Source organism: Eretmochelys imbricata, chromosome 15 (assembly GCF_965152235.1).
Source record: "Eretmochelys imbricata isolate rEreImb1 chromosome 15, rEreImb1.hap1, whole genome shotgun sequence".
In the NCBI taxonomy this organism is placed as follows: Eukaryota; Metazoa; Chordata; order Testudines; family Cheloniidae; genus Eretmochelys; species Eretmochelys imbricata.
In genome coordinates, this window is record NC_135586.1 from 29,791,023 (window position 1) to 29,814,810 (window position 23,788).

The window sequence follows — 23,788 nt, forward strand, 5'->3', positions numbered from 1 at the left end:
CTGAGCAACAGAGATCCATACTGTGGATCAGAGAGGAGACTTCCCCCTAAGATCATAATAGTTCAATCACTAGTGCTGCTCTCTCATAATGCTCCATTGTCATGTGGATCAAAAGCTTCCTTGATGTAAGGGTATGATGACTTCCAGCTCTCTTGAATTCCATCAAAAATATCTTCTTTAATTGTACTCATGAAAAGATTGACCCTGAAGAAATCTTATGGAAGTCAACTGAAAAAACTCTAAACATGCTATTTAAATTCAATTTCAGTGTCTAAAATATCCCCAAAAGCTACTAAACTCAGTGTTTTGTGTAGGGTTGCGATGTGTCTGGGAATGAAGGTGTTAATAGAAGTTTGTCATAATTCACAATGTAGGACTACAGTTCATATAGATTATATGACACAAAAATAATTCTCAGAAATGTCATTATTTTGTCCTCGCAGGAGAAACCCTGCGACCTGCCATGAACCACATCTGTGCAAATATCATGGGACATCTCAATCAGAAGGGATTTTATTCTGTGCTGCAGGTTTGTTTGTGATTATAATAGTTGTTATGCTTTTCAAACCCTGCAGTGCTTTCTGCCTTAACTAAATTCTAAGATTCTCCAGACGTGTTGTTTCATGCTTGGGTTGGGCATGTATTGGCAGTGACTCTCTCTGAGAATACTTTGCTTATGGTCGGTGTGACGTTTCCCTCTGGTGTTATCCAGACCGGTGATCTGCTTGGTCACTCCAATCCTTGACTCTGGGAGCCAGCCTTACTCTGCTCTGCTGTGAGAACCCCCCTCCTGGGCTGTCCACGCACAGCCTCTGGCATGTAAGCTGCTCCCAGCTACTTGCAACCAAATGACACTAGCCAATATCTCCGGTCCCAGACATAACCTAGGAACCTCCGTCTTGCAGTGTCCAGTTATGCCTGCTGGACGCTGCAAGTTTGTATGAGTTTGTCAATTTAACAAAGAAATAGATATGTACCAGGCCTGTTATCCCAAGGGGAGCTTCTGTCATGCTTCAAACCAAACGCACTGCTTCAGGTAAAATAAACAAACAGATGTATTAACTATAAAGATAGATTTTAAGTGATTATAAGCCAAAACATAACAAGTCAGATTTGGTCAAATGAAATAAAAGCAAAACGCATTCTAAGCTGATCTTAACACTTTCAATGTCCTTACAAACTTAGATGCTTCTCACCACAGACTGGCTGGTTGCTCTTTAGCCAGGCCCTCTCCTTTGATCAGCGCTTCAGTTGCTTGGTGGTGATGGTGTCTGTAGATGTAGGTGGAAGAGAGAGAGAGCATGGCAAATGTCTCTCCCTTTTATCATGTCCTTTCTTCCCTCTTGGCTTTTCCGCCCCCTGCAGAGTCAGGTGAGCATTACCTCATCGCAGTTCCAAACTGACCAAAGGAAGGGGGGTGAGTCCCTCGAGAGACTAACAGATTCTTTTGTTGCTGCCTAGGCCAGCATCCTTTGTTCCTGTGAGGCTGGGCTGGGTTTGTCCCATACTTGTCCTGATTAGGTGTGAACTGCCTCTCTGCTCTTGGAGAGTTTTTGCCTGGGCTTACTTTAAGCCATGAGGACACATTTTCAGCCTCATAACTGCATACATGAAATGATAACCTGTAACATTACTGTAACAACAATGCTCAGTGCATCATGAGCCTTCTGAAGACGGCTGGCATGACAAACTTTGCATTGGATGCCACACAATCATTTTACAAGGATGAACATGGGGGTGCTGGGTGTTCCGCCAAGGTCCAGAGCGTCAAAAGTCGGTAAACCAAAAAACTCCCCCTCCCTTCCTTTCCATGAGCAATATTTAATCTAAATTCCATTTCATCATCTCATTAGGAGATGGAAGGCAGCAGTGCAGTGCAGTGCAGCTGGTTAAAATACAGAACTAGGAGTCAGGAGTCTTGAATTCTGTTCCCAGCCCTGCCATTGAATTTGTGTGTGATTTTAGGCAGTTTTCTTTGCTGTTCTGTGCCTCACTTTTTTCCATCTGTAAAATGGGGGGGGGGGGGGGCTGTCTTTCAGAGGGTTGTTGCAAGGCTTGCTTATGGATTATAAAGGGCCTTGAGACCCTCTGAAGAAAGGCCCTATTAAATTGGCAAGTGTGATCATAGCAAACCTCTTTGAATGCAGTTTCTCTGTGCTGCCAGTACCTGGAACAGAAACGCTCTGATCCAGGCCAGTGACTTGTAACAACCACATTAAAGCAGCACTCTCTCTAATTTCTTTTTATATCTCTTGAAAGTGACAGTGCCCTTCAAGAACACAGTTGGATTCTTTCTCTAACCAAAGTTGCAATTTTCTTTTCAGATTTTGCTAACAAATGGCTTGGCAAGATCCAGACCATCCCTGTCCAAAGGCACTTTAACTGCAATCTTTTCTCTTGCATTGCGGTAAGGCAGCAAAAGCAGCTTGGGGTGATATGTAGTCAAAGCTGCTTTTAGTGTCTGTCTGAAGACCTCTTGCCCTGCCAGTTTCTCATTGTGTTTCTCTCTTTGTATCTGTCTGTGAGTTTGTCGTATTAGTGCATGATGCTAATTTAGGTGGAGGGCTTGATTTTTTTCCTACTCTGTACCCCTAAAATTAAGTGTTTATAAATCCGTTGTAAACATCAGTTGTGGGGTTAGACTTGGAATGCTGTATTTCTGTGTTGGGTAAATAATCTGAAGGAACGGGCCTTCTTTCTGCAAGTGTGATTTGCATCTCACAATGAACTGCCAGTGCACCTCTAACTACATACTTATGGATGCCTGTCAGGTAGAGGTGCAGATGATCAGATCTGTGCTCACACTTCAATTTGCATGTGTAAATTGTGTCCCCCAAAGAGGGACTAGCTAGAAACACCCCCCTGCATTTCAAAATAAAGTCCAGGCACAATCCAAACTCAGATCTGCAAAGCCCAGATCTCTTCACGGGAAGTTGACTTGGTGTCAGACCACAGTGCCCAAGGAGCATTCCTAAAGACTTCCATGAGCTAACTTTCTGAACTGGTTTCCTTCCATAAGTATCATTTCTGGGATCATGGGACAGGCTCACATCTGATTTTCTGATGATCATTCCAGCAAGAGTAGAGTGATTTCTGACCCTGCCCCAGACTCAAACTGGTCTTGAATCGGTCACTTAAGCTTTGCCTGAGTAAATGGGAACTACTTATTTATCTACTTCATGGGAGTGTGGTGAGGTTTAATCTAGTTAGCGTTTATGGAGCTCTTTAGAGACATGGGAGGTGCTGTGTATTATGGAATAAGACTCCACATTGCCTCCTGCCCCGGCTTTCTTTGATTCCCTGGGGTCATGATGGATGTTGCTAAATCGCCATGATAGCAGAAGCCATAGGGGGCTGATTCTTTTCAAACTGACCTCTTTAATGAGAACAGAAGCATCAGCCAGTTCTGAAACTCTCTGATAGAAAGGCTGCATGTCTTAGGAAACACAAAGCTTGAGGTTTGAAGTATTTTTTTTTTCTCTCTTCAGCCCTGTGGTTGCTGCTCAGTTTTCTGACAATCTCTTGCGATCATTCCTGATCCATATCATGTCAGTGCCTGCTATCGTGACTCACCTTGCTACGCTAACACCTGAGGTACGTGGGCTACTCCATCACAGAATCCTGAGCCCTTTGGCACATCAAATATGCTGTAATTAGTCATCAGCAACTCTACAGTTACAAATAATGGCAAGTAAAGAGTTAGATCAGCCTCTTAAAAGTTGACAGTAAAATGTAATCCTTTTCTAATGGAAACACGTTCCTTCCCATCCTTCATAGCCTGGGTTTCTAATGCTGTGGAAGCTGGTATAGCTGTTTTAGTATTCTGTCTGCAACAGGATCCTCAGTGAGCTCAGTAGAATTGTGCACAGCTTGAACTGCAGTGGCATGGAGAGCCCTAGAACAGACAGGAAGGATGCTCTTGTAGTTAATGCTTTGGATTAGGACCCTGGAGATCTAGCCTCTTTTTCTGGCTCAGACACTGGCTCCCTGCATGACTTAATTGTTCCATACCTCAGTTTCCCCATTTGTAAAATGTCGTCTTGTGTGTATACCATGTACTCTTTGGGACAGAGACTCTTACAGAGTGCCTAGCACACCCAAGCCCCGATTTTCTATTGGAGCCTCTTGTCAATCTTCCCACCATGCCAATGGCTCATTGGGCTGATGCTCTCAAGGCACATCAGTTTCATAGCCTGTGGTACATAAGGGTGTGACATGGCCAGCATCACATCCAACCACCTTGACAACCCTAACTGGATGGATCAGGTACCCATTCTGCAGCTACGTGAACTGGAGGCAGCCTTTTGGTGTGAGATCAAGCAAGACTTGAACCCGTGATCTTCCCGTTTGTAGTTATGCACCTTAACCACTCAGCCACATCTCATGGTACCACTAGGTGCTCCCATAATACAAATATTAAATAACAACAAGCCAGAATGTTGTTTTTGCTGGTTTTTCAGAACTGGTTTAAGTCTTTGTTTTCGCAGCCGTTGGAGTGGTTTGCTTTGTGTTGGTATTTAGAGTGCTGTGCACATTTCCTACCAGATAAGATACTGTGGCAACAACTGATAAATGCAGAGCGTCCTCCAGCTCAGCTGGGCATGCAGATGAATAGGACATTGTTATGGAGATTTATCCGCTCAACTCTGGACATCGCTATGGTTTAGAGAAACTGCAAGTGGCACAGTTTTAGATGTAAATTATTACTTAATGTGTTCAGCTGTGTGTGTGACCTGAGGCTCCTTGGCTTCTCTTTGTTTTTAATCTGGACATTTTATTTTTTGTGTCCTTGTCCTTCCATCCCCATGGTGATTTCTGACTGGGGAGCGAGTGAACAAAGAGCTGCAAAATCATCTATCACATAGAGAGGGATCTTCACTGAGCAGTGATATACTGCCCACTAATACCGTGTGGTTTGTCTGCTCCCTTTCACAGCATGCCGGTGAATTCCAGGGGATGCAGGCATTTAACTGCCATAGACTCAGGACAGGTGAAGGTTATCCTTACGACTGGTTCGAATATGCCCAGTTCACCTGCAGATCTCCCCTGTGGCAGGCCCCACATGCCTGTGATCTTGTGAGATCTCTTCTTTAAAGTGATTCTTTGGCATGAAGCCTGTGCAGCCCCTGAACGCAGTGATTGCTCACTGGAATGTACAGACACCCCGAATTGCTGATGATGTGTCAGGTCTAGCTGCTTTTGTGTGACGCTCTGTTCGTTTAACTTGCAACTTCACAATCATTTAAAAACAATTCTGTTTTTCAGCGTCTGGCAGTGATAGAATCCCATGACCTTTTCCGCAAATTCATCTTATTTTTAAGTCGTGAGGCTCAGTGCCGAGATGTCTGCGTGTGTTTAGAAGGAAGCCATACTCTTTGTTTATTGGGTAAGTATGTTATGCTATACAAAGCACCCAAGAGTTTTTTATAGCGGAGAAGGCAAAACGCCGCATTTATTGAGAATACAGCAGTTAGCATATGCTTTTTAGTTATACACACATACCAGGCACATAGTTCCGCCAGTCGATGTTTATAGTTACCAGTCCAGAGTTTTTGGATTAATTTAGTGGCCAGCCAGATTGGTCGCAGAAGGGAGCCAGGCTTTGTCGGTCGCGTTCCGATGCTTTTGGAGTAGTGGCAAGACGAATCCAAAGTCCCATGGCAAAGCACCCTGTTTTTATAGTGTTTTTTTGTTTGTTGAAGTTTATGGATTTTGCTATGTTAGTTTGTGACCGGTTACTTTTTAATTGGTGTTATTTTTTTATGTTAAGATTGATGGTACATTTTAAAGCACCTTTGAGAGAGCCATTTTATCCTTTTGATTTAATTAATTGTTTTGTTTTTAGGGGTGCCAGCCTCCACCTTAGGGTCATCAGTCTACTTTCCCTTAGTTATGGATGCGCATTGATGGTTTTTTGGCTTTCATAAGTTTGTTAAATTTTTTTATTTTTTTCCCCCTGATTATTTGGTTTCGACAATGGCCTTTACGCCTTTTTTTTTTTTTTTTTTGATGCATGCATTTTTTATTTACACAAACTGTTTTTTACAAAGACCTTTGAGAATACAAACAGCAGTATTTTATATTGAGCAAAACGACTTTGTAAATTAAACCTTGCTAAATTTTATAACCAAAACAGTTCACATTGAGGCCCAGGCCTTCAACATTTTTTTAATTTACTTAATATAGACACAATACAGGATTCTGTCTTTTACTAACGAAACCTTAAAACAAAGAACTAAAAGGGCCCAATTTGTAATGGGTATGGGAAACAGAATCCCATAGTCCCAGAGGGTCATTCCTTTTTGCTATTTAAAAAGGGTGACTGGCAGGAGAAATCAAATTATACATTAATTTTTATAGTACAATTACAAAATTCTGCTCCTACAAGCATGTGTCCGGAATCTGAGCATATTCCACATCAGAAGAGAAATTTAAGAGTCTTTCTTTGCTTTGAGTGAAATCTGAATTCCTCTCTTGGGGTCAAGGACTCTGGATTTTAAAGTCCAACATTTCCTGATTTGACTCATTTGGGTGGTTTCTAAAACTGCTTGTGCCATGTGTGTTTGGAAAGACACTTAACTTCAGGTTTAATGTAAGGTGTAGAAATGTAGGGCTGGGAGGGACGTCAAGAGGTCAACCAGTCCAGCCCCCTGTGCTGAGGCAGGACTAAGTGAACCTAGAGGGTCATGCTAAGAGACCCAGGAAACAGAGAAAGGTGGTTCAGAAAGAGACCCCTTCCTACAGATGTGTCGTTTTGATCTAACAGGAAATCATAATTTCAGTTTGCTTTCCATTTAGACACTGATACAGCAGACATGAAATTACCCTGCCTATATGGAAATGCTACTGAAACTTGCTGAGCTCACATCAGCTCTGTGGAAATAGTTAGAGGAGCTGTTGTAATTCATGAATATGAATGGCCTCTAAATTCTCTATCCTGGCTACTGTTAGGAGCTCTCTCTCTCATATAATGCTGCGTATGAAGTGTTGGTGGGAAACAAATGAGATGGCTATGGGAGGATCTCCTGTGCTATCACAGAGTATCACCTTGGTGTGTGACGTGTGTGCTGGAAACTGGGCTGAAACCAGTGACTGCTATGAAAAGAGTCAATGAACGACCATCAGAGAGCAAGAGACAAATTTTGGTCACTGGACAACTGAATTGGATCTGAATCTGTTTAAGGAATGGTTCTTGAGACTTAATCCAAACCCAGTGTGAGCGAGGGCAGTGTCTGTGAAAACACTGTATTCACTGAGCATCATTGACTTTGTAGATTTTTATGGATTCCAAGGCCAGAGGGGTCCATTGTGGTTGTCTAGATGGATCTCTTATGTAAGCCATAGAGCTTCCCCAAAAGAATTCCTAGAGCAGATCTTTTAGAAAACCATCCAGTCTTGATCTACAAATGGTCAGTTATGGAGAATCCATCACAACCTTTGGAAAGGTTTCAGAGTAGCAGCCATGTTAGTCTGTATCCACAAAAAGAAAAGGAGGACTTGTGCCACACGTACTTATGCTCAGATAAATTTGTTAGTCTCTAAGGTGCTACCAGTAGTTAAGCTCAAATTTGTTAACCTTTGGAAAGTTGTTCCAATGGTTAATTACTCTCACTGTTACTTGCACCTGCTTATGCCAGACCTGAATTTGGCCTGGTTTCTGTAACCCGTTCAGTCCCCCAATTCGTTTTAAGACACTGGAGAATCACAGAGGTCCTAAGTTAACATGAAAGTCAATGGGGAATTTTGCCACTGAATTTAGTGGGAGCAGGGTGCAGCCCATAGTGATGATTTTTACAATTACCCTTTCCTGCTGTCATTACTGAAGGCACTGAGTCAGCGTTGCATTAACACGCAGACAAGGAGGGGATTATGAACAGACTGGCTGGAGCACTGGGGAGCAGATGGGTAGGGTACAGCCCTGCACTGGTGAGAAGTGGAGAGGTGGTGGAGAGAGACTGATCTCTACCCCCTTCTATCTCCAGTAAAGGTGTCATACTAATTCTCTTGCAAATGGCGCTCCTCTTCAAAGGGCTGCTGCTGGTTCTTTTTCAGGTAACCTCATTTATCTGGGCTCCTTGAATGACAAAGTGCTCGAGGACGAGACTGCTCACTTTGTGAGCGTGCTTATTCACATGCTCTCTTACTGCCAGAAGTATGTGTCGCAAAAGAAATCCAACCTCACGCACTGGCACCCTGTCCTTGGCTGGTTCTCCCAGACTGTGGATTATGGGTAAGTAAGCAGGATCTCTGAGACAAGTAACTCTGAGATTTAATTTATAACTTGACCAGGTTACACATGCAGTACCTTCTGTCACTGTTAGGACGGACAGAGTGGTCACCGTAACTCCGTGCATGTCCTGAGTTGTATTTTAATTGTACAACCTTAACACCACATGCATATGCAGCTTGTTAGAGGCGATAAAGCCATTGTTACAACCTGTCTGTCTCTTTCTCTCCCTTGCCGCTGACTTTTCTTCTAGGTTAAATGAGTCCATGCCTCTGCTCACAAAGCAGTTGCAGCATCTCTGGGGAGTCCACCTAATTCGCATCCTCTTCAGTGATGTTCTCAACAAGAAGCTGGTGGAGACTCAGGATCCGACTTATCCGCTGGGGCAAACTGCTTCCCCACAGAACAGCCTTCCCATGAAAAGTCAGTTCAGTACGGGTCAGGGCATGGGCTCTGTCTTCTCTCTCTTGCTGGCAGAAGCTTGACTTTGTTCACTTTAGTCAAAGGCTTTGAGTAGTTTTTTGCAGCACCTGCTATTACCTAGCTAGAGGCAAGTTCTTCCTGGGGTCGGATCCCTGTTCTGATTACTCTGTGATGTTGGCAAGTCACTTATCTTCTTGGGGACACTTGCCTATTTCCAAGCAGGGTTTGAATTGTTTCTCATGTGGTTTGAAGATGAAAAGCACAATGTAATCCTGACCACACAGCCTGTTACTTGGGGTCTCAGTACCTTACAGTGGTTGGATAGTATCCCAGCTTCACAGGTGGAAACTGTGGTACAGCAAGGTTAAGTGACTTTCCCGTGGTTTCACAAGGAATCATTGGCAGAGTCTGGATTACAGCTCTGGAATTTCTGGGCCACAGTCTCTCAATCTAACCCCCTATAACTGTGCTGACTCAGTCTACTGTAGTTATGTGCTAGATATTATAGCACAACTAGTGATTCCTATTACATTTGGATAACATTTGAAACTAGAGAACGATTTGTGAATGATCTCCATGTCACCAGAGAACGTCTTGGTGTTTATGGAATGGAGAATGTTCCTGTAAAGCATTCTGCCATGGGGAATTCACTGAAATCTGCAGTTCTGTGGCATGACCCACTTAACTGGTTACTGTCCTTACTAAAACCCCCGTAGTTATGGGGCTGCACAGTGACCCAGAATAAGACTTTACCTGGTGATGAATGTCTCAGTCTCCAAGACCTGTGTGCATGTGTCTCCCTTTATCTCCCACCAGATCTTTTCAAGCGAGCCTTCCAGAAGTCCGCCTCTGTTCGCAACATCCTCAAGCCCGTTGGAGGCAAGCGGGTGGATTCAGCAGAGGTGCAGAAGGTGTGCAGCATCTGTGTGCTGTACCAAACCACGCTGACGACTCTAACGCAGATCCGGCTGCAGATACTCACAGGTCAGTAGCGTGCGGGTATGTGGGTTTTTTTTTTTTTCTTCAAAGCGTCTTAGAAGACTTTTTCCCCCCCGATTTTAAAAAGATCTAAACTTGTGCCTCTCACTGATTCCTATGACTCTGCTGGTAGTTTTACTACACAGGACTGTTTGTTGACCAGCTGGATGGAAAGCTTATTCTATCCTGGATCATACGTCTGATCAATAGCATTCATTGCTTCTTTATCAAATGTTAGCTCTCTAGAATACAAATGAAAGCAAGTTCTGCTCCAGTGAAACCTGGTCACTTCTTATCGACTGTGAATCTGGCTCAATGTCTTTGAATAGTGCCCAGTAATACCAGTCTTTATGTGGTGATCCTGCTGAATGCTTCAGTTATATTCAGTGTTCCCTCTAATTTTTTCCATCCATGTGTGGAATGAATTTTGTTATGTGCATCATATCTAGGTAATGTGCGGATGTGCGCCACCAGTAGAAACCAAAAACCTACATATAATGTATATTTTTAAAAAGTTACCATAGGGATAATTACTCCAGCCAGGACAGGTTAAGTGTTTTAGAACTCACTACTCAAAGAATTAAATTTAAGTGTAAGAGAGAAATAAAAATTATGAAATGCATAAACCAGTCAAAAAACTAAAATAATACACTTTGAAAGAAGTATCAAGAAGTAACAACAATACAAGTATGTGTTGGGAGGTGAGTGTGAAAGACAGTGTGTGTGTGTGACAGAGACACACACTGTGTGTGTGTGTGTGTGTGTGTGACAGAGACAGACACATGTTGTCCCTTTCAGTACCCTGACCCCACTTTAAGTACGCTGCCCTTTTAAGTAGATCAGAAGTTCAGACGCAGCAGCAGCTGCTAGTAAGCTGTCTCTGTCCTAAGCCCTGTCATGTCCCCTGCTCTGTGGAGATGGGGTACGGGGTGGAGGGAGGGGGACACCTTGACATCAGCATCCCTCTTCTCCCACTCCCGCTCTGCACAGCAAGCAGGAGGCTCCTGGGAGCAGCACTAAGGCAGAGGGCAGGAGCAGCACACAGCAATGGGAGGAGGGACACCTGAACTGCGTGGCACTTGATAGCCTACTGGGCGGCCACCCAGCCATGCAGCTTACAGGGATCTTAGGTTATATTAAGAACAAATTATTTCTCTTACTAGAAAGGAGGGAGGAGGTGGTAAGCAATCACTAGTCTAGTGGCTAGAATAGGAAACTGGGAGTCCAGACTCCTGGGTTCTGTTCCTGGCTCTGCCGCTGACTCTATGCGACCTTGAACAACTTGCATGACCTTGCCCTTTGTGCCTTGCTTCCCGATTTGTACAACAGGGATCATAACGACTGCCTTGCAAGAGGCTTAGTTAACTGATGCTTGTTCAGTGCTGTGAAATCTTTAACTGAAAGGTGCCGTGGGTGTGCAAAGTATTATTAGCAAATTAAGAGGCTTCCTTCTGGTCTCATTGTGATTGTAGAATACATGTTCACGTGAATTGCACCCATGAACACTGTGACTTTCCTCTTCAGCAGTAGATAGTTTTACAAAATAAACTGCTATCTGCAACGGGTCATATTCATCTTCCCCTGCGTGCAGGGAAAAGAGCCGTATTAAGGCTTTCTTTCTTTTGTTTTCCCTCCTGTAGGCCTCACGTATCTTGATGACCTGTTGCCCAAATTGTGGGCATTTATCTGTGAGCTGGGACCCCAGGGTGGATTAAAACTCTTCTTGGAATGCTTGAACAATGACACAGAGGAATCCAAGAGACTGCTGGCTATGCTGATGCTGTTTTGTGACTGTTCTCGACACCTTATCACGTAGGTTACTAGCAGATGGCTCTTTCCATGGAATTTGAATATACAGATCAAATGTTCTTTGAGTGCCAGGGTGGAGAGCCAAAATGCTGCTGTAATTACATATAGATAACTAAAATGCAAGAGCAAAAATGCATGCTTTGAAAGAGTGTGTTGTGTTAGGGAGGACGTGGCAGGAGAGGTAACTAGGTACTACAGCACTAGGTGCTTTAGGAATACTTTTTCTCAATGCTTGTGTGCAAGAGCTGCATCTAAACACAGGGAAAATTCTTCAAAGGCACACATCATGCTATAAGAAGGGGCATTATCTGGCTGGCAGGACACTCCACTGGGAGCCTTTACACTTAGGTCTATTCCCGGCTCCACCACCCACTCGCTGTGTGACCTTGTGCCACCTCCTTGCCTATGTAGAAAGTCTTCCCATCTGTAAAATGAAGATAATTCTACTTACCCACCTTATTAAAGTGCTTTGTGATCTACAGGTAAAAAGCTCTCTGAAGGTGATACTGTATTGGGTGTAGTTTATTTCTCAGACTTTTTGTGCTATCTTATGTTAAACTCGGATATTGATCAAAATCTGTAAATACATACTGTTGGTTTAGGGGTTTAGCTCCTGTTTTAGTCATCACCAGAAAAGAGAGCGCCCCCTAAACGTGCCAGGCAAAATGCACTCTCTGAAAGCCCTCTCCAAAGGGAAATAAATCAACATTTGTTTTCCTCCTCCAGAATTCTCGACGAAATTGAAGTCTATGAAGAACAGATCTCGTTCAAAGTGGAAGAGCTTGTTACCATCTCCTCTTTCCTGAATTCCTTTGTGTTTAAGATGATCTGGGATGGAATTGTGGGTAAGTGCTTCAGCAGCTTGATTGAGGGGACCATGATAATTATTTTAAAAAGTAGTAATGAATGGTTTAATCCAGAGGCTTTAGCCAGTTTGCTAGTATGACTTGAATGCTGTTAACAGAACGTGTTATAAAATCTTAGGATGTTTGAAATGAAACTATCCCCCATTCAGGTGTTCAGATACCTGTGCCATATTGGGGTACTGTATAAAAACCAGCCAGTCAGTGTTTTATTAAAGTGAGAATTTATGGGACATCATTTTCAGAACCTGCATCTCTTCAAAAGCAAAAACTTTAATGTACTTCCTTCTGTAATTACGTGCACAAATCCAGTGAATGCATGGTTTGTGTGTGCAGTTACATGTGATTGTACAGCCTAGACAATCTGGTGCTAGAAACAGAGAGAGATGTTCTCTTGCTGATTGTGTAAAACAGGAATTACATCACACATCAAAGGCCGGGCAGGACTAAGACCACTAAGTGCACATTGCTTCTGATATTCCGTGGGTTCTAGTCAAGCACTGCTGTACCTGCTACTTCAGCTCTGTGAGGTTTCAGAGAGGAATATACTCCAACTTTGGGGTAAATCTGCTGAATCAGAAGAAGAGTGTTGGATACCTGTGTATGGATCGTGTAGATCTAAGTGTGTTTACCTTTTGCTGGTGCTGGTTGCAGTAGCCTTCGATTCCCCTAAAGCCAGTGGAAGTGGAGGACACATAGCTCTCTTTGTTTGTACTGGGGAAAGGAGTGGCTCTCTGCTTCATGTCATGCTTCTCTGCTCCATGTCGGTCACTGGTATGTAGGAGACACTGAACGCTACTTCCGTGTTTGTCTCTTTGGTAGAGAATGCCAAAGGAGAGACGCTGGAGTTGTTCCATTCTGTTCATGGCTGGCTAATGATCTTGTATGAAAGAGACTGTCGCCGGCGCTTTGCTCCTGAGGACCACTGGTTGCGGAAGTGAGTCCTGGATCCCTGTACCGGGTCGTGTACAATTGTATGGCTTTCTCATCACAGCAGATCTTGTCATGACCATTTTGGACTCTGTCGCTTTGTTAGACATGGAACTTCCTTATTGTTCCTCCCTGCCAGCCCCAGGCCAGGGTTGTTCCCTACGCTGCATTTGCCTTGTTTAATTTAAAGTCCCTGGTGAAGAAGCTTCTCTCTCTTCGTAGAGCGATTATTCTCAGTATCACTTGTACAGGGTACAAATTTCAAAAGGACCCAAATCGCATTTTCAGAAGCGATTTAAGCTCCTAAATCTCTTAGGTGCTTTTAAGAATGTTATCCCCACTGATTTTGCCAAGCCCTGTTTTCTCTGTGTGTTTCTCAGGGAGCTCTGAATACATGTCTTGCTTTTTTAAGGGACCTCAAACCCAGTGTGCTCTTCCAAGAGCTGGACAAAGACAGGAAGCGAGCTCAGCTGCTCTTGCAGTACGTCCCGCATGTCATCCCCCACAAGAACGTGAGTGAGACCTGGCCAGTAGGGCTCTGAGTGCTGTATGCCAGGAGAATGGCTGCCCTGCTACTGCCCATCCTATGGGTGAATGAAAGGGACTTGAGTCTCCAGGGTTTTCCAGTGCTGAATTCACACCCCAAAAGCCCATTTAAAAATACAGGGGATACAGCTTATTAGCAATTCCTCATTTCCCAGCAAAAAGTTGCTAATAACCAAAAGTTGGCCATAGGCAAAAGGCCCATGCCCGAGACAGCAGTGTAAGGCAGCCCATGGCCAGGGACTGGCTGCCCAACAGGAGGTAATGTAGGAGTCCCAGTGCTGCAGAGTGGGAGGGGAGGGCAGGGCTGCAGCCTGGATGTCGGGGCTCTCTATGGGGAATGAAGGTGCCGGGGGGGCCCACAGGGCTGTACTGTATTTCTCCCTGCACTCTCTGTGCTGCTCCCTGCCCTGGCTCTGGGATCCCAGGCTTGGCACATCCCAGTGCTTCCTTCCCTGGCTGTATGCACACAATCCTGCCCGTGGACGGGGTTCTTCACAGGAGTGGGGGCTCTGGGATGTGCCAGGGTGAGCAGCATGTATAACTTTCACGAGGTGCAGTGCAGAGATTTATGACCCTGGCGCTGTTGGTCTCTCTTGGATTTTTTTTTTTTTTTTTTAGAGGGTTCTTCTTTTCCGAAACATGGTGACAAAGGAGAAGGAGAAGCTTGGGCTGGTTGAAACCAGCTCTGCATCCCCTCACGTCACACACATAACTATCCGCCGCTCACGCATGCTGGAGGTGAGTGGCTCAGCCCTCAGAAGCAAATCTACCAGCCAGGAACCTGGTTTTGTTGGTGACTGTACTGTGAGTGTGTGGTTCAGTGCTTGCCCGGATCTTGATCTAGGTACCTCTGTGGGGCCCTTGCCATAGTATCTGTGCATGTTTAACAACAGAAATAGCAACAGTGTCTTTCTTTTTGCTCTTTGCCAGCCTGCAGGAGCATTTTGAGTGTGTGTTTGTTTTGTGTCGGCCTGTGTTTGAAGGGAAAGCTAAGGCCAAGGAATGAGTTGGTATCCAGTTCTGAATGCAGTCAGGTTCCTGATCATTCTTGTGGCTGTGAGTTCCACTGCCTAGGCCCCTCTCCTGGGAAGTTCTGTTTCGTGCACTCATGAGCCTCCTACTGTAACGGTTGGGGAAGGGCATGAGCGTGGAGATCATTCTAGATGTGAAGAGCTGCAGTAACTGAGTGTGGAGATTCCTGAATGCGTGGCTCACCTTGCCCAGGTCTGGGCCTGATAGAGCACCACTTTCTGGCCAGTTGCCGATGGGAGTGGACATATTTTGCCACCTTGGGTGTTCGGGCATCCAGTAGTAGTGGGGAGTCCCAATGCCATGGGCTGACATAGCAATCCAAAGACAGATGCTGGGGTAAGGAGGCAAGTTCTTCAAATTGCTTCCTTTGTCCTCTCAGCAGCACCTCAAACTTGCCTGGGTTCGCTTAGCCAGTGGCTCTTCATCTGATGAGGCTAGGCTCTGGGCTGGCTGGGAAATGGTGCTGTATGTGTTTGATAGGATGGAATCTGGCGCTGAGCAACCTGTTCCTTACCGGGCTGAAGGTTAACTAATAAGTACCTCAGAATATCCAACCATGGGTGAAATGGTGAGCTCAGGCCCAGTCTATGCTGAGTCCCCGGACACATGCTTTGTACAACTTGCAGAAGCCGATAGGATTGAAAGGTGGAATCAGCATTGTTTATGCTCATTTCCATTTAAAACAGATTAGGGCTCATTCTCTTTGCTGTCATGTATGCGTCTTATTTAGAAAGCTCCTTCAGGCACCTAAAACTCTTCCTTCCCTAGTGGAGAGTCTGGCGGTGCTGCCTGTTTTTCCATTAAACTGTAACAAACTGTGAAAGTTTCCCTTTTATGCCTTGATCAGACCCTGGGACTTGACAGCCATCTGTGTTCTATACACACATTGCTCCTTTGCTGAGTGATCCAGTGTATGTTGACATGTTTGCAGCTAGTTGTCCAACTCTGATTGCTATTAGAGAGAAAACATGCCTGCCTAGTCATGCAGCTGCATATACCCCCTTCGGAGCATGGGGGTCAGCAGAAACGTGCTAGATTCTGGCGGGGGGGAGGGGCATCTCTTGCTTTCACCGGCAGTAACAGGCTGAGCACTCTGCTCAGGATCTCCTTATCCAACAGATTTTTTTTTTTTTTTTTTTTTTAACCAATTTCTATTGTGATTTTCTCACATATTTATTACTGACCTAGTTGTGTCCCCACATTTCTCTCACCTGTGTCAGGGTCCATGTTTTCATGTACTGGAACAGAGGCCTGGAGGGATGGGCCCAGGGCATGCGTACCAGACCAGTCGGTCCCACTCAGTTGCTTTGGTTCTTTACTTCATGCTCCGTTGAATTCACGTTTGTGCTAGAATCTCACTAAGTATAGGGTTTGCTATTTTCTCGAAGGCACAAGTCTCTTATTTGTCTATTAGTGAGCGCATGAACAATAAAATAACATGTAATTGATGCTGTGCTACACTAAAAAACCCCTCTGCATTTGTCTAGCAAGAGTTTTAGCATAGCTGCTGAATAATCATTTCAATTCTCTTGTCTCCGGCCTTTATTCCTTTGTCCCTTTACCCTCTTGCTGCCTCTATAGGTAACTAGTGTGTGGTGTGTAAAGCTCTAATTGTATATATACACCATAATATACTAGTTGTGATGGTTTCCCTTTCCACACAACAGCACAATGAGTTTTCCCATCTCTGAAATGCTGCTTCAAAGAGAAGGCAGATTTCTTCCCAGGAATCCTGGATGTGGTGCCTTCCAGTATTTGTATGAAACAATATGTTCAGGAAACTTGGCGTGTTGCTTGGCATGTTCTGACCCCCAAATCCGTGGCATTAACACAAGAGTTTGCCACTGTCTTTGTGGATGTGAACTCCCACTTAAAATGCCGGTATACCATTTATATCCCAGTGCACACACCTGTCAGTGTTGCATGTTCGTGAAGACATTTGTGTGTCCTTCTGCATGGCTAATGTGTGGCAATTCTCACCTGGGCAGGATGGATACGAACAACTAAGGCCGCTGTCCCAGAACCTCATGAAGGGAGTTATCCGAGTGAAGTTTGTGAATGACCTGGGTGTCGATGAGGCTGGTATTGATCAAGATGGTGTTTTCAAAGAGTTCTTGGAGGAGATCATAAAGAAGGTGTTTGACCCTGCACTCAACCTCTTTAAGGTACTGATGCTGAGCTGTAGAAATAGGCTCTGTCTGCCCCCCAGTCTGAAATGACCAGTGAAAACTGGCTCTGGTTGTTCACAATACTGATGTCTTGTCTCATCATTGTGTTTGTGTAGACGACCAGTGGCGACGAGAGGCTGTATCCATCCCCGACATCCTACATCCACGAGAACTATCTCCAGCTCTTTGAGTTTGTGGGCAAAATGCTCGGGAAGGCTGTGTATGAGGTAAGCCAGAGGAGGCCGGCACGTGGATGTCTCCCGCTTTGGTGTAGCATTGCTCACACACAGCCCTGGGGATGTGCAGGCAAACTGCAGATGTTGCATTCTGTGGGTGTGCTCTGGCAGGGTGAGGGGGGCAGAATGTCCTAGAGGAATGACGTATAAGAGTAATGCTGTCTGGCAATAGTCCTGTTGGGCTGGGACTCTCAAAGGGAATTAAGTGCCCAAATCCTGTGGACATTCAGCTCCCTTGGCCTCCTCTGAAAATGCCAGCTTTGATGGCCTTGCTTCGTGCAGTTTAGAGCCAGAGGAGACCAGGAGATCTGACCTCCCATATATCTCAGGCCATTGGATTCCACCCAGGTACCTGTAGATTGAGCCCAGTGACATGAGTTAAACCAAGGCATTTTAGTCTTCAAGGGACTCTGAACCATTGTGTGCCACAGGCAGAGATCAGGGGAGACAGGTGCCACCAGTGCCCGAGGCCCCTGCAATGGCAAGGGAGTGAGTAGGTGAAATATGCCTAAATATCCAACTGAAAAATTAACTCTGTAGCTATAAAACATAAAAGAAATTGCCAGAGTCAGAGTACGTGGGCTCCCTCTGCTACCACTGTTGCTGCTGCTGGGGGATCCACTGCTGAGTAGTAGTAACATGGCATTGCTTTCCATAGGCAGCCCAGACCATGGGGTTTGCCAGCTGGCAAAGGATGGAGCCACGAGGGAAACAAATTTTTGCTTTCTAGCTGCCAAAAGCGAGTGTGTTTCATAGTTAAAGTGAAAGCCAAGAGGTGGGATTAAAGGGACAACTTGAGCTAAATACGAGGAGAATGAATCATCTCTCAAAAGAAGTGGTGGAAGCACCTAAATGGCATGGGACTAGATGGGAGGTAATCGCTGGGTGCTGAGGGAAGGGTTAGATGACTGGTGTAAGCCACTTCTAATGTCTGCAGTTCTCGAAGAACGCTTAGCCACGTCCCTGTCTCGCCCCATGGCATTCTTCATTTCTGGACATGGTGAGGTGGCAACGGCTCAAGCCGCTGCATTAACGCCAACGCATTCATTGTAGTCATCTGTTATCTCCATACCCACAGTGCCATCTCTTTGAACAGGATGGATTCACGTTCTCAAGGAGCTCGTGGGTGTGGGGAGGAATAGGGTCCCAGGGTTCGTCCCATGGGGCTGGTAGTCTGTATCTGCTCTGCTCACAGAGAAGTCCCCATAACCCGCTTGAGAAGCGGCTTTGGTGTGAGTAGAGCCTCTCTGAATCTGTATCCATGCTTGGAGTAGTATATTCAGGCCAGTGTCCAGAGCAAGGCAGTGGGACTCAGGATTCCTGGGTTCTCTTCCCTTCTACATCAGTGACCCACTGGGTCACCATCAGCATGTTACTTCTCCGCTCACTTCCTGATCTTTAAAGTAGGTCTTTAAAGTATTTGCTGCTTATCACAAGGGGCTGTTGTTGAGGGTTCATTAATATTTGTAAAGTGCTTTGAGAACTTCCCATGCCAGGAGCTTATAGAAAGGCAGAACATGACCTTCCCCCCCATGAGATGATGCTTCCAAATCCCAGAGATATCCCTTAGAGAAGGGGCTGCAAAGTGGTGGGCCTCTTAAGAGGATGTGATCTGTTTGGGTGGCCAAGCTGTCCTTTGTGCCTCTGTACAAGCCAGAAGCTTGCAGTTTGTCCTGTAGGACTGGCGGCTAGAGACATTGCACGTAGCTAGTGCAAGTGGGGTGTTCACACGTTCTCTCTTGTGTTGATTGCAGGGGATAGTGGTGGATGTTCCCTTTGCTTCCTTCTTCTTGAGTCAGCTGCTTGGGCACCGTCACAGTAGCTTCTACAGCTCTGTGGACGAACTTCCCTCTCTGGACTCAGAGTTCTACAAAAACCTCACCTCGATTAAGGTTTGAGCAATTTGTTCCCTGCGTCCCCACTTCACTGTACCGTGCTGCTCAGAGGTCTAAATGATGATGCCAGCAGGGGTGGATGTAAACTTTTTGCCTGTCAGGTTAATTCCAAAAGCCCTTTTAAATGAGGTAGTGTGTCCTAATGACTAGAGCCTTGGACTGGGACTTGGGAGGGCTGCATTCTGTTCCCGGTTCTGCCACAGCCTGTTGGGTGACCTTGGGCAAGTCGCAGCCTTGCTCTGTGCCTCAGTTTCCCCATCTGTAAACTGGGGATAATGAGTGACTTCCTTTGTAAAGCCTATTGAGATCTGTGAATGAGCAGCACTGTATAGGAGCTGGGTACTAATAATGTCCACAGACTCTAAAACACTTTGTTCCTCCTGCGTTGAGGAGAGGTATTCTCTGTCTGACTGCTGCTAGAAATATTAGGGTTCCTGTGTCTAGTAAATTCCCCCTTCCTGTGAGCCAGTGCTCATGTTAGCTATGAAAATATGTGCACTTGTAGGGGTGAACGTGGAGCCTAAAAGTAGGTGGCAGTGGAGGGTGTGGGATTTCTTGCCCCATGTAAAGCAGGGAAGGGAAGGTGCTCTAGTGATATAAACACAGGATTGGGAGCCAGGAATTCCTGCCTTCTAGTCCCAGCTCATACGCTGACGCCCTCTGTTACCTTGAGACAGTCACATATCCTCGCTGTCTCAGTGTAGAGCACCTGCGAGGATCCCTTACAGGGTGAGTAGTCTGTAAGTGCTAAGCTGCTGTTCTCAGTGGTTGTGCACTGATCCCCGTTCATCCCCTCTGTCATTCCATTAGCGCTACGACGGAGATATCAGCGACTTGGGCTTAACGCTCTCCTATGACGAAGATGCGATGGGTCAGGTAGGCCGTGCACGTCTTTGTGCTAGTTTTCCCCTTCATATTTAGCCTCCTTTCTGCTCCTCTCTCTTTCTTTCTATTACTTTCCTCAGACCTGCTCAGAGTTACAAGCAGGCTTCTGTGCCCAGGCAGCCTGTTTCCTTGGTGACTGGGATAGGAGATTTCAAGCCTTTTGTTGTAAATTTCTAGCAGTTCTCCTGAGTGAGTGACTCCAGCTCACCTGGTGTGTTCTGCCTGCCTGTCTGATGTTTCCAGGAAGAGGTTTCGATTGGAACCAGTTCTGGTGATCCATACACATCACTGTCCATTACTCTCGTGCCCCAAATAGAGAATTATGAATTCAAGCATTCCTCAGTGTGGGTCAGACGGGCTCCTGAGGAATTATGTTCTTATTTTCCTGATAGTGTCTTGTGCAAGACAGAGGAAAGAAACCCATGTGCAAGCTGACCTGCTTGCAGAGTACACTCTACATGGAATATTCTCAGTGTTTTCCCAAGAGGTGTTTGTGATTGTCTAGAATCAACCACTTTTTCCAAGTTTTGTTTGCATAGCTGCTTGATAACATGAGGTGCACTTTGTTCTGTTATACTTCTCCTTTGCATTCTTACAGGCGGTTTCAGATCTGTAATGCAGATACTCCAAAGGGGTCACTTTCAGTTGCTTCTAAATTTGTTAGCCTTGTACTTCTGTGGCTGAAATATGGCAGGCTTGTTCCTGGTCTGAAAGTGAATTATTTTGGAAAGTGTGATCCAGAAGGATTCCCCCAGTTTGAAGAAACAATCGAGTAGAAAAAGAGAGACTTTTTCCTTTGTATACTTTTTTATTTAGCAAGTTTTGGGTGGAAAGTTGAAATTTGGCAGGGAGATGGTGGTCACTAGGTTGCACCCATGCCTTTTTGGTGGTTTGTTGAAAACTGGTTATAATATCAGTTGTTAAAAGTTTTTGGGTTTTTTTAAATCACTTTGAACCTGTGCACTGGATTTTGTAGTGCGGCTTCTTACTGGACTGCCGGTGGTGCAATGATGCTGCCCGCCGTGTTTAGTTTAGTAACATTCATTGACAATACTTTGCCTTTCCCTAAGATTAGTGAAGGGGAATGGAGAGGAAACAGGACTGCAAAGCAGTCTTGCTCCTTTAGTGTGAGAGAAGGTAGATGGGTGCATGCGGAAGGAGGTGGGCGCTGTTCCTTCTACCTGCTATGGAAAGGTGTGCATGGTAGGAGGCCTTTTGTGCCTGTTGCATAGTACAGAGTGCTCTGCTGCTGCCTAGCAAATATTTGAACACGATTGAATTTTTTAATTTGTTTTTTCTTATTTTAAAAAATAGGAAATGCCATACAAAATCCCTACATTAAATGAACCTAAGGTTACAAAGTAAAGTATTTGGAAGTCAGAAACAACAAAGTTAAGGTTGCGTGCATAACCTTAACTCTGCTCCCTTGTCTGAGTGCATTACAGTAAAGTCTTATTACATGATCTTTTACCATTTTTTTTTTTTCCACCAGACCCAGGCCTCATTCATTTTACACGTTGGACAGAGAATGAGGCAGGGTGTTTCATGAATCCATCTGGGGTCCTGAGAATCTTTGCCTCATTCTCTGCCATTGTGTGACGTGTTGTGAATGAGACTGGGTGTCTGCTGGAAGAGGGGTGATGTTCTTGAAGTTAAAGCCCTGTACTGGGAGCCAGGAGGATCTGGTTCTTTCCTTTTGCCACACTCCCTGTGCGACATTGAGCAAGTCCCTTATTCACTCTCTGCCTCCATTCCCCATCTTTAATATGGAGATAATACTTCCCTACCTCCTCGGGGTGTGACCAGGATAAATTCTTTAAAGTATGTGAAGCTCCCAGATGCTGTGGGGATGAGCCTAAAGAGAGAGGAATGTCCCTCTTTTGTCCTCTGCCTGGTGTGGGGTAGACCAGCCATCGGACCAGGCAGTGACTATGGAGGGTAAAAAATGCTGACCAGCAGCCTTCTTCAAATCCTTTCCATCCTGTGACTTGCAGGCCCAATCCAAAGCCCACAGAACTCAATGGGAGTCTTTTTATTAACTTCCCTGGGCTTTGGAGCAGGGCCTGAATGAGAGGAGGGACCTGCAGAAAAATGTGTGATCCTGGAATTAAGGTGGCTCATTTCCTGGCTTTTGATGGCTTCGCTTTTCACCTTAAGGTTCTCTTGACTGTGTTTTGTGTGGGTTGCTCATGGTGGGTGGTAATGGAGGAAAGGTGACAAGCTAGCTCCACTGGCAAATTCCCTACAGTTCAGTTTCTGTGTTTGTACTGAACTGAAACGCTGAGTGGGAGTAGAAACGGGATGATTGATTAACATTTAAATCCTAATGTTTTATTGTAAAAGTAGGTAATTATTTTATGGTAAGTCCCAGCTTCTGAAAGGCTTCTCTGTCCAGTGAAGTTTTCAGGCAGTAATTAGCAATATCATCATTTCTTCCCTCAGCTTGTTTGCCATGAACTTATTCCTGGAGGGAAGACCATTCCTGTTACCAATGAAAATAAGTAAGTATGGCAATTAGATTTGTAAGGTCACCACTGTAAAATACTTCATTCTGGTTCCTTGGGCTTGCATCTGGAATAGATTGAGATGGATTGGAGTAGAAAGCGCCCATAAATATCTTAATAGAATTTACTGGTTACACTTCATTGGCAGAAATTGTATTCAATTCGATTTGCAAAATAAGAATTGACAATTTACTTTTTGAAACAGCACTTCTGAGGTCAAAGGCACACGGTCCGTGATATTCGTAGGGATTTAATGATGGTTATAGATACAGACAGATGGATTCAAAGCAATTCAGGCACACGGTCTTGAGCACAGAGGGCACAGATGCTCAAAGACACCTTGGAGCAGACAGATTCTCTCAGAATGATAGCATGTGGCAGTTGTATAAAACGCTGTTCTTCAGAAGATGCAGCGATGAATTCAAATGCAGTAGACAGTGGTGCTTAGACACAGGAAATCAGAAGAGACACTGAGCCCTGGAGCTATTTTCACAGATAACTATCTAAAGCTGGCTATCAGATATGTCAGCTGTGAAAGCCTAAAAACCAAGCTCCCCACCTCTTTTGTTCCCCAATCCCCATCCCCCTTCACCAGTTAAATCTCTATTATGCAGATGTGTGTCTAAACTCTTAATCTGCAGCGTGCTCTCTTTAACAGCAAGTCAGGGCTGTGTCCAACCTGAAGACTCATCTGCCTCGGCTGCACTTTACAATTGCGTGTCCCCAATCTTTGTCTTCCTCTGAGATCAGATCAGTGAGTTCCCATTTGAAAGGAATATCTTTTTGCTTGTCAGAAGGCTGGTCAGGAAGCAAGTCAAAAGTCCCGTGTGTCACTCTGCTCACTACACGCGTAATTTTGAACAAACACACACAGGCGGCTAGGGAAAGAAAACTGGGGGGGAAAAATGCAATAATGGAGGCAATCCAGAATTGTTCTTGTCGTAGTCTTTGAGTTCGCTTGGGTTAGAAACATAGCCAAGTTAAGAGGGTTGGTGTCTAATGTGGGCGAGGGAGGGAATGTAAGTAAAATGGCTGGCTGGCTGGCTGGATATCTGCAGAGATTGTGTTTCTGGTGGGTTCTGACAGTGCTTCAAACAGACCCCCCCTTCCCCCCCTTCACTAACTAATGCACCTCGGAAAACTCCTGTTTCAAGGTATTGCTAAATCTGGATCCCTTGGGCTCCAAATGAGGGCTCTCCAAAGCAGGCTATATTTGTCCTATGAGTCTCTTGTGGAATCTACAGTGCTTGTAGGAAAATTGTTTTTATGAAAAATAAATAAACCCAGTAGTT

General features: G+C 45.0%; 1 protein-coding gene across 4 annotated transcripts in view; it reads left to right on the top strand.

Moving 5' to 3' along the window:
• The window catches only part of UBE3B (ubiquitin protein ligase E3B), a 36,132-nt gene that overhangs the window by 6,837 nt on the left and 5,507 nt on the right, over positions 1-23,788 (top strand). For 3 of the 4 annotated variants that reach the window (XM_077834677.1, XM_077834678.1, XM_077834679.1), the window contains exons 9-25: positions 444-529; positions 2,325-2,407; positions 3,489-3,594; positions 5,266-5,386; positions 8,053-8,230; positions 8,481-8,650; positions 9,467-9,634; positions 11,269-11,440; positions 12,164-12,282; positions 13,123-13,237; positions 13,643-13,742; positions 14,395-14,514; positions 16,797-16,973; positions 17,093-17,203; positions 18,967-19,104; positions 19,918-19,983; positions 22,435-22,493. In XM_077834677.1, the coding sequence (XP_077690803.1) occupies positions 444-529; positions 2,325-2,407; positions 3,489-3,594; positions 5,266-5,386; positions 8,053-8,230; positions 8,481-8,650; positions 9,467-9,634; positions 11,269-11,440; positions 12,164-12,282; positions 13,123-13,237; positions 13,643-13,742; positions 14,395-14,514; positions 16,797-16,973; positions 17,093-17,203; positions 18,967-19,104; positions 19,918-19,983; positions 22,435-22,493 (2,089 nt within the window). The remainder of the gene's footprint in view (positions 1-443; positions 530-2,324; positions 2,408-3,488; positions 3,595-5,265; positions 5,387-8,052; positions 8,231-8,480; positions 8,651-9,466; positions 9,635-11,268; positions 11,441-12,163; positions 12,283-13,122; positions 13,238-13,642; positions 13,743-14,394; positions 14,515-16,796; positions 16,974-17,092; positions 17,204-18,966; positions 19,105-19,917; positions 19,984-22,434; positions 22,494-23,788) is intronic. The other variant, XM_077834680.1, reaches the window with a different exon arrangement.